General features: G+C 40.7%; 1 protein-coding gene across 13 annotated transcripts in view; it reads left to right on the plus strand.

The window, feature by feature from the left end:
- MBD5 (methyl-CpG binding domain protein 5) overlaps positions 1-12,482 on the plus strand; it is a 429,916-nt gene that overhangs the window by 407,303 nt on the left and 10,131 nt on the right. For all 13 annotated transcript variants that reach the window (XM_071220653.1, XM_071220654.1, XM_053918640.2 and 10 more), the window contains 2 exons: positions 368-1,576; positions 10,677-10,750. In XM_071220653.1, the coding sequence (XP_071076754.1) occupies positions 368-1,576; positions 10,677-10,750 (1,283 nt within the window). The remainder of the gene's footprint in view (positions 1-367; positions 1,577-10,676; positions 10,751-12,482) is intronic.

The raw sequence follows: 12,482 nt of genomic DNA on the forward strand, positions 1-12,482 counted from the left end.
GTGTTGGTGACTGAGTGCCAAGTTGCAAAACCTGTAATGATACTGGAATCTTGGAGTCATCACCTTAAAACACACTGAGTCCGACCGCCTCAAGTTTAATTTATCTAGAGAGTGTTTAGTAATGATTTTTTTTAAAAAATCTGTTGAATGGTTTTAACCAAAGAAACAGTACCTAAATATAATGGAGGCATAAGCTTTTCTATACAGAGTGACTTTTTATTTCATTTTTGAATCTTGTTTTTTCTTTACATTTCCTTCCTTGTTATACCTGTTTGTCTTTTGGTAGGTGTTAAAATTATGTCTTTCTCTCTAAAGTCTTTCATTTTTTTTTCTCTCTCCTTCACTGCTTCCTGGCTATTTCTTGAAGGTGAGAATGCAGGAAGATGCAGCTCTCCTCAACAAAAGAATAAGCACTCAGCCGGGGCTCACAGCACTTCCCGAGAACCCGAACACTACCCTCCCACCTTTCCAAGATACATCTTGTGATCTGCAGCTGAGGATGGACCCACCTCTTGGTCAGCAGGTGAAGGACGGCCTCGTTGTGGGTGGCCAAGGCGATGCCTCCGTAGATGCCATTTACAAGGCAGTTGTCGATGCGGCCAGCAAAGGGATGCAGGTTGTCATCACCACCGCAGTCAACAACACAACCCAGATCAGCCCCATTCCAGCCCTGAGTGCCATGAGTGCCTTCACTGCTTCGATTGGTGACCCATTAAGTCTCCCCAGTGCTGTCAGTGCGGTCATTCATGGACGGAACGTGGGCACTGTCGATCATGACGGGAGGCTGAGGAATGCCAGAGGGGCTCGGCTGCCCAGGAACCTGGACCAGGGGAAAAACTCCAGCGAAGGAGATGGGTTTGAATATTTCAAGTCAGCAAGTTGCCACGCATCTAAAAAACAGTGGGATGGGGAGCAAAGCCCTGGAGGGGAGCGAAACAGGTGGAAATGTGAGGACTTTTTAGATCATGCAGGCCATGTTCACAGTAGTCCTTGTCACGAGAGGTCCAACAATGTCTCTACACTGCCATTTCTGCCTGGGGAACAGCACCCAATACTGTTACCACCAAGAAACTGTCAAGGGGATAAAATTCTGGAGGAGAATTTCAGGTATAATAACTACAAAAGAACTATGATGAGTTTTAAGGAGAGGCTGGAGAGCACTGTGGAGAGATGTGCACACATTAATGGGAACAGACCGCGACAGAGTCGCGGCTTTGGAGAGCTGCTGAGCACCACAAAGCAAGACCTGGTCCTGGAGGAGCAGTCTCCAAGCTCCTCAAACAGTTTGGAAAGTTCTCTGGTCAAAGACTACATCCATTACAATGGAGACTTTAATGCCAAAAGCATTAATGGGTGTGTGCCTAGCCCTTCAGACGCTAAAAGCATTAGTAGTGAAGATGACCTACGGAATCCAGACTCCCCCTCTTCAAATGAGTTGATACATTATAGGCCAAGGACGTTCAACGTTGGCGACTTGGTCTGGGGCCAAATCAAAGGACTGACTTCCTGGCCTGGAAAATTAGTAAGAGAAGACGACGTTCACAATTTATGTCAACAAAGCCCCGAGGAAGGGAAGGTATACCAATCTTTATCCATTGTCAAATACTAACCTTTATTCCAATATCAATTATTATTTTTTGTTATCATCACTTTGGATTCTTTGGATTTGAAATTAGGATTCTCCATGACTCATTGAGGTCTCATAAACTTCTGGAGCATAAAGTGAAGAGGGGAAGTTTGTAGTCACCAAATGTCATATCATCAAGGGGTGAGTTGTGAAACATCTGTAGATTCCATAAGGCTCAGAGTGGTTCTAACCCAGGAACCAGAGGCAACAGGAAGTGCCAGGGGACAGCTTTCCCTCCGTGTGCTTCCGTGTGACCCTTGGCACTGGGGAGAGGGTAAAGTCGGGTGGGGCTGCAGCCGTTTCTGGAAGCAGCAGGTAATGTCTGGAATCAGAACGATGTCTCCTTTCACTTTTCCTTTCACTTTTCACTTAGTCTGTGTGGGCCTTTATAACACATGGAAATGTTTAACCCCGTAGTCTGGTTCTACTTAACAAAATCTGATCATATAAATTAAATGAAAACTCCATGAAACTACCATTCAATTTAGAAGAAATTAGTAGGGGTCTTCTGGTCTTTCTCCCCCCACCCCAGAGTTGGTAGAAGTGATTCACTAGGCCAGAAATATGCAGAATGTTTAAAATAGAAAAATTTACATCTGACCAGGAGGAAATAATAATGAATATTCCCCACATAGAGTAAAGAAACATATAATTTTTCATCTCCTTAGGAAATAAAAATTATTCTTCCAGGTACATAGTATTATTCTCTTAAAGAGTATATTGTGTAAAGCTATTTCAACTCTGCTCAAACCTCCACTGGCACTTAGGTTTTAATGGCAGGAAACCAAAAGCATTTTTGCCAGCACAATAAAAGGATTGTCTTTCTCCAAATGACCAGGAGGTCTTTCGACCCGTTGCTTATAATGCCTAATATATACTTGTCGGGATACATTCTGGGCATAATGTTTCTACCTTTGATAAGAAAATGAACTCCATACTCCTGTTCATAAAACGTTTTATTCTCTAATCTCTCTGAGACCAGACAAACATTCTTTAGGTTGATAAACCTAAATATGTTTGACAGTTTATTCAAAAAATAATTAGAAACAGCAAAATTGGGCTTCTATGATATAAATGGAACTGCTGCAAACACAAGATGTAGACATTGAACTGTTTTACTACGTCTGTGCAAATGAAACCACATCTTTTTTTATGCGCCATTTTCAAAAGCTTAACCGAAGAAAAGATTATGGCCTCTCTCCGTTTCCTGGAAACCTTCTTCCTGACCTAAATGCCTTGTCTAAACATCTTTTTATGTCCCCAGGAGAGAAGGCATGTACCTTTAACAAATTTCACATTAAACAATGGTCCTGATCTCCTGATTAGTCTGTGTTGGCAAACTCCTAAAATTGAGTTCTTCACTAATATTTGGGAAGATGTGCTTTTTAAAAAAAGTCATTATCTAAGAGTCCAAGAAACATTTATTTTCCTTCATTTAAATAGGCAACTGGTTTTCATTTCCAAAAATCCAGATTCTTCTTCCTTGTGGTAAGCAATAGAGGGATTCTTAATAGGAAGCATAAATTTGTACCTGTAAATTCAAATATCCCCGTCCCACTGGCTGACATTGTAGTTTTGCATTCTCAAAACATTGCTATGAAGATACACTACAAGTATTTTTAGTAGTTCAGAAAAAATAATTCAAAGCACACATTTAGAGGTGAAAAACTGAAAACATATTTGTAATGAAATATTAATAACACATGAAATATTTATCTATCATTAAAAAGCAAGGTATAATAACCTTAGATGCTCTAGGGCACTTACCGTTTTTGAAAACCTCAGGTCTTTCCAGGGCCTGCCTCACTTTTTCACAGGGAAAACAAAGTGCTACTTCACAAAGAATTTTTCTTTCTCCTATAGGTCACAAAACAAAGGAAGGGCTTCCTCATACCTTATTTAAAGATGCCCAGCTAGCCAAACAGTGTTCCCAGTTCATACCACCAGAAAAGGCAAAATTTCAAACGCAGTCCTGACTTCACGCCAGCTGGCCTTTGCCTGATGTCTTGGTGACCCTAGCTTATCCAGAGAAAGTTAACCTACGTCTAATTTCTGTGTAAGACAAAGCAGAATCTATTTGAAAAGATCTCCGGTGAGACATTTTAAAAATTTGTACTCTTATTCAAGTGCACAAAGTGCGATGTGAATTTTACTCACATAGCACCCTCTAGTCCTCCGAGGTGCTGGATCAAGTCTTGCACATTAATAGCCAGATTTCTGCTTTTAAAAAGGTAAGCAATACATTAGGGCTTCGATGTACTGTGGCCATGCCTGACATTTTAATGAGGTTGAAAGAGAAAGATATTGGCTGACTCTATAAACAATTTGTTTATTAGAGGACGATCTTATTAATTCCACCTTACCAACGCGGACCGGACCATCTTCCCTAGTGTTTATCTTTGTAGTATCTCAGAGGAAACGGTTTGCTAGACAATTTTCTTACACATTATCCTTTAAAAACTTCTTCACCTCTCAGTTTTTCATACAATTTCTCTGACTACCAAAGCAAATTAATCGAAGATCCTGTCAGATCCCACCAGATAAAATCTTTGTTAACTCAAGTTTTAGAGTAGATGTATTATCTTATCTCCCTACCACCCTACACCCCACAAACCTATCATTTATTTTCTGTGGCAGTCTTTGTTCTCAACAAGCCGTCCAAATTCTTTTTGGAAGCAGGCCGAGCAGGGAAAAATGAATAATTAATTGACGGGACTGCAGGTTACTGAGTCAGAGCAGACCAGGCACCTGCCGTGTGTCTGGCTGTGTGAGGGGCCTCTGGCCTGAGAGGCCGGTGCTGTGGCCGGGGCACTGATACCTGCCAGGGGCTGAGAGCTCCGTCCCCACGTTGTCCGTGAGCCGATGCTTCAGCCAACTGTTGTCATGATAGTAAATGGTTCATTTTGTGATTTTAGAACGGCACTTTCAGCCTATGGTGGGGTATGACATGTAGCAGAATTACGAATAAGCCATGAGAAATATTCTGTAGTTTCTGAGATTACTTCCTAAAATGTGTGATTTCTAAACATCAAATACTCCCTGAACACAGTGTGCAGAAAACCAGAGAGAAAGTGAGGTGTAGCCAGGAAGAGGCATGGGCTTCGGGCGTTCTGACGTGAGCTTCATCCCAGCTCTGCCAGTTACCAAAATGGTCCTGGGTAGGCAGAGTCATCTGCCAGAGCTGCAATCTTCGCACCTCTGCAGTGGGAATATTAATTCCTACTCAGAATGACATTTTTTATGAATTAAACAAGGTACCATAAATAGATTATCCAACACACAAAAAGGCTCAGTAAAAGTGAGCCTCCTCACCCCAGTTCTCTGTGTAAGACAACCTGGTTAATTTGGCTCCCAGCATTATGGAATTGTGGTCATTTTACCTTAGTGCTTATCTATGCATTATCCATAAGTACGGGGTTTACTAACCAGGTTGTGTATAAGAGGGTTATAAGGAATATATCCAGTGAATGAAATCATTTATAACTTTTTATAACCCTCAGCACATCAGACAAATTGGCATATCTGATTATAAATTAATACTAGCTGTTCATTTCATGCAGGAACTCGACTTGCAAGCATTTCAAAGCTCTGAGTCTGTTGAGTGAACTTGAACGTCCCCTTCTCCTCAGAGTTTCTAAAAAATGTGAACTCACACTTTCTTCCTCTACCATCCTTCACACCCTTCTCCCACCTCCCTTCATACCCTTTCCCCCGACCAGCAACATTAATTAGTAGAGATTTTTAACCATCTGTGAAGAGTGGGGCTGATCGCCCCTGTATAATCCTGGACTGGCACTGAAGCTGTGTGGCAGCACTGAGGATATTGTGTGACGTCTCACACTGTTCAGGAAGTGGTATGGCCTACTAATAATTTTTTTCCTTTGGTTATCAGTTTGTAATGAAGTGTCTTCTGGAAAACATTTATACTTTTTCTAAACAAATGCAAATTTCTCTCTAAACCCTGAACCCTTAATCGTTTGAGGTTCAGGGGCCAAGAGTAAGACCTGATTGCAGGGCTCAATTGCGTGGCCATTCATGGCCGGAGAGACGCACGGCCAGATCTTGGCGCCGGATTAGAGAATTCTTGCAAAGGAAAACGGCTTCCACTGGCACTACACCTGTACGCCGCACTGTGCAAGCACTTGAAGGCTGTGCAACGGTGGGGGAGATGGTTATCTCTATGTACTTATTTCACTAATTATTTAAACATAGGAAAAATGCTCTTGTTCTCTAAAACAAATGCTATAATTCTCATCCTTGATCTTACTTTAACTAGCCTGAAAAGGGCAATTTTCTTTTTTCTTTTTTAATAACAAAAAATAAAGTCCTTCTTTTCTTCTGAGTAAATAACTTTTACTCTTTCTGAACATTGCCCCTTTGGCCTTCACGTTTCATTGCTCTACCGGTGGATACGTGTTCTGACTCGAGCGTCACTTAGGAAGGAATTTATTTCTAGATTGGCACCAGAATGTTTCTTTTCAATGGAACATTTGTTGTTTGACAAATAGAGACATCTCCTGATCACCCAGAGGAGTTCTGCGTGTCGGCGCAACAACACCTGATTAAATAACGACAGGTTCTGCAAGGCAGTGGGCGGGTGCTCCTTCTCCAGACTTGCCCGTTGCCTTTTCCCAAACCGTCATATTTGGCAGGTAGAGATAAAGATAGTTCTCTAGATAGTTGTTCAAAGCAGACAAAACTCATAAGAAAATCGATTTGAGGGCCACTCACTTCCTGTATGTCAGCTCTGCATCCCACGCACACACGTTTTGACGGTGTGGGTCCAGACCAGAGAGACAGGCTGCCATCATATTCGGGGCGTGGGGTGTAACTTAAGAAACTGAGCCTAGGGACTGACTTTGGGAGGTTGCCCTCCTGTGATGTTTAAACATTTTATTTTCAAGAACATACTTTCTGGGCTTGATTATTAGTGCGAGCTGTTTGCATTGTTTGGTGCTATAATTCTCTATTGAAATTATCCTTTGTGTATTCCCTTTACCTTATATATTTTCTTAACCTCAGTTGGAAATGAATCCTTTCTCTGTAGTATTTGGGCTACATTTTGGCTGGCCGGACGGCAGGGCCAATCAATGTTCTGTAGCAACGGAATCTTCTTGAAAAGGAAGCAAAATAGCTTTTTGAAAAGTGATAAGCAAGATAAGATCCAGGCTAAGAAAGTCAGTGCCTGATCAAAATTTGAGAGATCATAAAAATGAAGAACTAGATAAGACCAGACATGTGAATATTAGGAAGAAGACTAAACTGAGTGGGTCAAAAGCTTGAGTAAGAATATATGCTTAACTCTAGAGAACTGTGGAATACAGTATTGTGAACATTTTTTCCCCTGAGCCGGAGGGAAAGGAGGCCTCTCTCCATTCACTGAAACTCAGTACAGAGTTCGTGAGCTTGTTGATGCAGTTTGCATGTAGATACTCAAAGTAGCAAATGCAATCTCAGGTCAGAGGCAAATACATGCTTCTGTTACATGAGCTTTTATACAGTGTTTCTTGAGATGTATGAGTTTATCCAAAATATTTCATCTGTGTGTGTGTTGTGGGCTGATACTAAATTGGTTGTGACATTTAGAATAGATGTACTCTGGTCTTACAGTGCAGTTCTCTAAAACTCAAGGATACTGTTATCCAGAGTGAATCGGAGAGGACCCACACACAGACACAAAACCCTCAGGCAGTGTCGTGGACAAAAGTAGTAATAATGTGGACCTGGTTAGTTCACTGGGAAAAATTAGGAGTCAATGTAGTGCTATTTCCATGAGTTCTGGTGTTGTACTTTGTTGGAAAATTAGGTTCATCCTTTCTCAAATTATTTATTTATCATTAATTCCCATTCTTTCAAGATTAAAAAAAATCGACTGTTTAATAAATGTTTGACAATAATGAACCTAAGAAATGCCTCATATTTGCCTAATTTGCCATTTCCCAGACTTCAGCTAAAGTGGTATGTTATCTGTACTACTACTTAGTTAAAATTTTTCTTTAAACCGGGAGAAAATGCACACAATTGTAACTGAATAAAAATAAATAAATAAATTTAAATAAATAAATAAATAAACCCATTTACTCATTTGTTCATTCAACAAATATTTTTTGAACACATATTATGTACTAGGCACTATTCAAGCCATTTTTTAAATACCTTCTTCAGTCTTCTAAGTTATAATATATAGAAATCATAGGGAGAGTAGTTCTTGTGTTTTTCTAATAGAAGTTTATACGAGTATATAACTATTAACAATGTTTAAAGACCTGTGCATGTTGCACCTAAAATAATTTCACTGCTTTGGTGTTTGTAAACACCTTCATGTTCATTGTCGCTTTAGAGTCTCTCAGCGACCCATAAAAATGTGCACAATTGTCCCTGCTGTTCGAGGAGAGAACAGAAGCCAGAGAAGAGGGATTCCCAAGGACACAAAGCACAGGCAGGGAGGTCCTCCTCCCCAGACTCGGGAGTTTAGTGCTGGGCGGGCCGCAGGCGCTGTAGAAATGGGGCGGGAAGTGAAGAATGAAAGGGGAACTTGAGGTCAGCTGCCTTATCTCCGTTATGAAATCTGTAATGTGGCTTGTGCTCTACCCTTTGACCTTTGTGTGGCAGCTTTGCCTCAGCGCTAAGTAGCTGAAAAGGAATCACCAAGAGATTACCCTGTTATCAGGATTAAAGCCTTCAGGGAATTTTAACACCGCATGTCATTTACAGTTAGTTTTGGAAAGCACCATCTTTGCTTTCTCTGTCAGTTCACTGAATCCTTTAGAAACAATGTAGTTTGTTTTGAGAGTAACTTTGACCCTGACAGGAAAAATTAAATGAAGAAATCATTGTAAAGATTTAGTTTAGAAAAATGACCAGAAAATTATCTAAGCACAGGAAAATTTTGAAAACAAATTTGGGCAGGTGTTATCTAAATTTCTGTAAAAATGCAATTTGATTGAAAACAACTTACTTAATTTTGAGTATGTCTGTATGTATACACATATACATGTATGTGTGTAGTATATATATAAAATGACTATTTCAGTGTGTATTGGAGTTGGTATGGCAGAGAGAGATTGAGCACTTTGGAGTCAGACGTGAGTTCAGTGCTGTTCATGTTACTTAAAGACTGAGGCCCACCTGTGAAATAACAAAAATAACACTGGTTTTCAGTATTCCATATTAAATAATAAAACAGTGCCTTTTACATAAAAATGCACAAGAAATATTTTTGCTGCCCCTCATTCCTCATTTCATTAAAATTAAAAGTTGAAGATTTAAAAAAAGAGTTTGAGCTAACTTAGCGTTCTGTTTTTTTAATTGAGTTTGACGAGGAAAGTTTCCACTGTGGAACCCTACCTTGTCTCACTGTGAATCCGCCTCCTGTCGCCTGCATCCATCCTTCTGAGATCGCTCACCCAGCCAGTGTGTGTCTAATAGAAGCTTCCGTTACAGGAAAGCTTTCTTCCTGCTGTCCAGAAAGCCAAGTGGAATTAGCTATAAGTGACATAATGCAATGTGTGGGATAGCTTCCATAGCTCTTTGTGGGAGTGGATACAAGATGGAGTCTCATGTCTCACAGGAAAGGTGAAAATGTATCCCAGGCACCTTCTTGTTTTTAAACAACACACGGATGTATTCATCATACTTAAGCTTTTCCAATCATCCTGATAAGACATTTTCTTCATGGTCTTACATTACGAAGTGTGACTGGAACAGAGTCGTCTCCCGTTCTGGCACACTACGGATTGGTTATCCCCAGTGAACTTGTGTATGTGACATATTTGGATCCTTTAAGACAAAATACAAAAAATTACTAGAAGGAAAATGTTTTCAATATTTGACCGCTTTTCCCATTGAATGATTAGAAATGCTTGTTTTCAGACTTGGTGACTGAAACACTTGGTTAATCATTACTGTGTACTAAATTTGAAAGGGGTAAAAAAAATTATAAATAATATTCATGACTCAGGAAGATTTAAAGACAAAAGGTGATGATAATATCCTCACTTATTAGTGTTCACTTTCTTACCCATGAGGCATTTCTGTCAACCTCTGAATTTTTATAATTTTTACATAAAAGTAGCAGAGGTGTTGGGAGAAAGGTGGGGCAAGGAACGGCCAGGGGATTTGCCGTGAAGTTGTGTTGATACAAGTAACACTGTCTTTACTCAGTTTGTCTTTTTTCTAAAGATCAATACATATAGCAGTATTTTTCTAAAGGTGTTTTTATTCACAAGTTACATACAAGTGTTCCTATTTATTAATTGTTTTTCCTAGGGGAGGTAGCTTCAAGAACCAAGCTAGAGATCATTGTGGGTGAGTGGCAAAGGCTGCGCCCCCCACCCCACCGATCCCCCAGCTACCCTGTGGCAGTGCTCAGTGATGGTGACGAGGCAGCAGGCTTTCACACAGGCTGGTCAGGATAAAGCAGGACAGGGGAGAGGGCCCCGCCCATAAGGTATAGCAACACCCTTTTCCCACACCGGTAGGGACTGTGGGTGGCCCCTTTAACACACACCAGGTAATGCTAGCTGCTCTATGCTTGGTTCAGTCTTCAGCGTGACTTGTCACAGTTTAAACCCACAGCCATTCTAGCAACAAGGTAGGTACCATCGTCCTCATTTTAAAGAGGAGGAACCGGAGGCTCAGAAAATTTAAGTGTTTTACTCATGCCAGGAGGTCAGATTGAAACTTTACTCTTGACTCCTGCTCTTGTCCTCCCTGATGAAATACAGATTTGCGGTTTCTGAACAGCAGGTAGTGAAGAAAGCAAACCAGGATCTCTGGTTTATATGATGTTTCAAATTGGAAGTTACTTAAATTCCAAGTGTTGTTCTTAAAACACTATTTTTGAAATGCTGACAGTTTAAAAGCCAAAGTCTTTCGTTTCCCTTGATGTCTGCAGCCCGGAGCCCCAGAACCGACCTGCGACTTTTGACAGGGCAGCGCCAGTGTTAGCCCCCCTCCCCCAGCCAGAGCGTGCGTGTGCAGCAGGACAGAAAACCGTGTTACAATGGCAGGTCTGGGTAATGTGGTGTGGTCTCATGCCTTCACTCAGGTGGAGCCCGAGAAGTTGAGGACACTAACAGAAGGTTTTGAAGCCTACAGCCGAGTCCGGAAAAGAAACAGAAAGTAAGCACTTTTTTTTTTTTCCTTCCCATCTTGTTTTTCAGGAATATAATTTACTGGTTTTCCTTCGAAAGGACAATGACATCTCACTGATTTTGTCCATCTCGTGGCCTGCCTACAAACAGTTTAATAGTTATAGCCAAAGAGGACCATTGTAGACAAGCCAAATCAGCTATTACAGAAAATATTTTCTCAACTCTTTATACTGTGTGTGGGGGTTTCCCTCTTCATCAGCTCTTTCCTAACACCCTGCGTCTCCATCCCTCTGATTTAGTGGGCAAGAAAATATGATTAATATTCTCAACATGTAGCAATAAAATTGTCTGAAAGTGTAGCAAAAGTCTACAGTTTACAGTTTGGCAAAATGACTGTTATTTGTCTAAGTGAAGGTAAATAATTTTTTTTTCCTTGGGTCAGGTGCAATATGTTCTCTTCAGAATTAGAACAAGAACTTTGGGACATTATTATTCAAGCTTTTCCAGATCTTTATATTCTGAATAACTGTAGAGTGGACAGGTAAATAATGTTTGAAACACAGTTTCCACTGTAATACAGTATAGTTTTATGTATCATAACTCTTATTTCATTTTGAGGTAAAGAACTTCAAAGGTTGCTTTTCTATATGTATATGGAAAATTATTTTAAAATACATATAACTGACAGAGCTGTTCAGTTACTATAGTTTTCATATTATCGAACATCCAAAATTATGAGATCAGAATGATGAGGAATGTATGAGGTCTGTCCAGGAGGTTTCCAGCCACGTAATATGAAAAGTGGAGACATTTACTAAAGAAGATACAAGATACAAGAAACACTGTACATAGGACAATGACGCCTCAGTGCCCTTCAAAGCAGGCACCTTGGGACCTCACACAGCTCTCCCAGTCACTATCAGCTACCACATTGTATTCTCCTGAATCTCATCGATGATGTGAAATCTCTTCCTTTTCAAAGGTGATTTTAGTTTTGGGAAAAGCCAGAAGTTGCAGGCCACCAAATCTGCACTGTAGAAGGGCTGAGTCACCTCGGTGATTTAATGTTTCTCAAAAAGACTGCAGGCAATATGATGGGCACGAGTGGGCACATTGTCCTGATGAAGCTGCCAATCACCAGTTGCCCGCTGCTGCGGCCTTCTGAACCATCCGATTAGTTTCTGCGGAGGAATGTTCAAACTTTAAGCAAAATTTGATGCAGATTTCTTGCTCTACTTACTCATTTCAGATGCAATGGCCATGCAGTACACGTGCTCACTCAATGGCATTTGCTGTCCCCACTGACTAGTACAGTGAAGTTGTCATTGTTCACCCATGCTCATTCCACTCCATTCTTCTCGGCTCACAGTTTACACTGATGTTGCATGAACCATTCTCGTTATATTCACAATGGCTGGACTTTTTCCGGACAGACCTTGTATCTTGTATTAAAAGTTTACCGTATTTTTCAGACTATAAGATGCACTTTTCCCCCCCAAATTTGGGAGGGACATGGGGGTGCGTCTTATAGTCCAAATGTAGCTTACCTGGCTCGCAGGGGTGCAGGGTAGAGCAGCGGTGGAGCAGGTTTTCTTCCCTATTTTCCTTCTCTAAAACCTAGGTGTGTCTTATGGTCCAGTGCGTCTTAAAGTCTGAAAAATACAATATATAATCATATCTGTTAAAGGGCACTCTCTTTCTTTGAGTGAGGTCTTCAGTAATTCTTGCTAGAGGTAAAATTTTAGAACTCAACAAATCTT

This window comes from Desmodus rotundus, chromosome 2 (assembly GCF_022682495.2).
Source record: "Desmodus rotundus isolate HL8 chromosome 2, HLdesRot8A.1, whole genome shotgun sequence".
Taxonomy (NCBI): domain Eukaryota; kingdom Metazoa; phylum Chordata; class Mammalia; order Chiroptera; family Phyllostomidae; genus Desmodus; species Desmodus rotundus.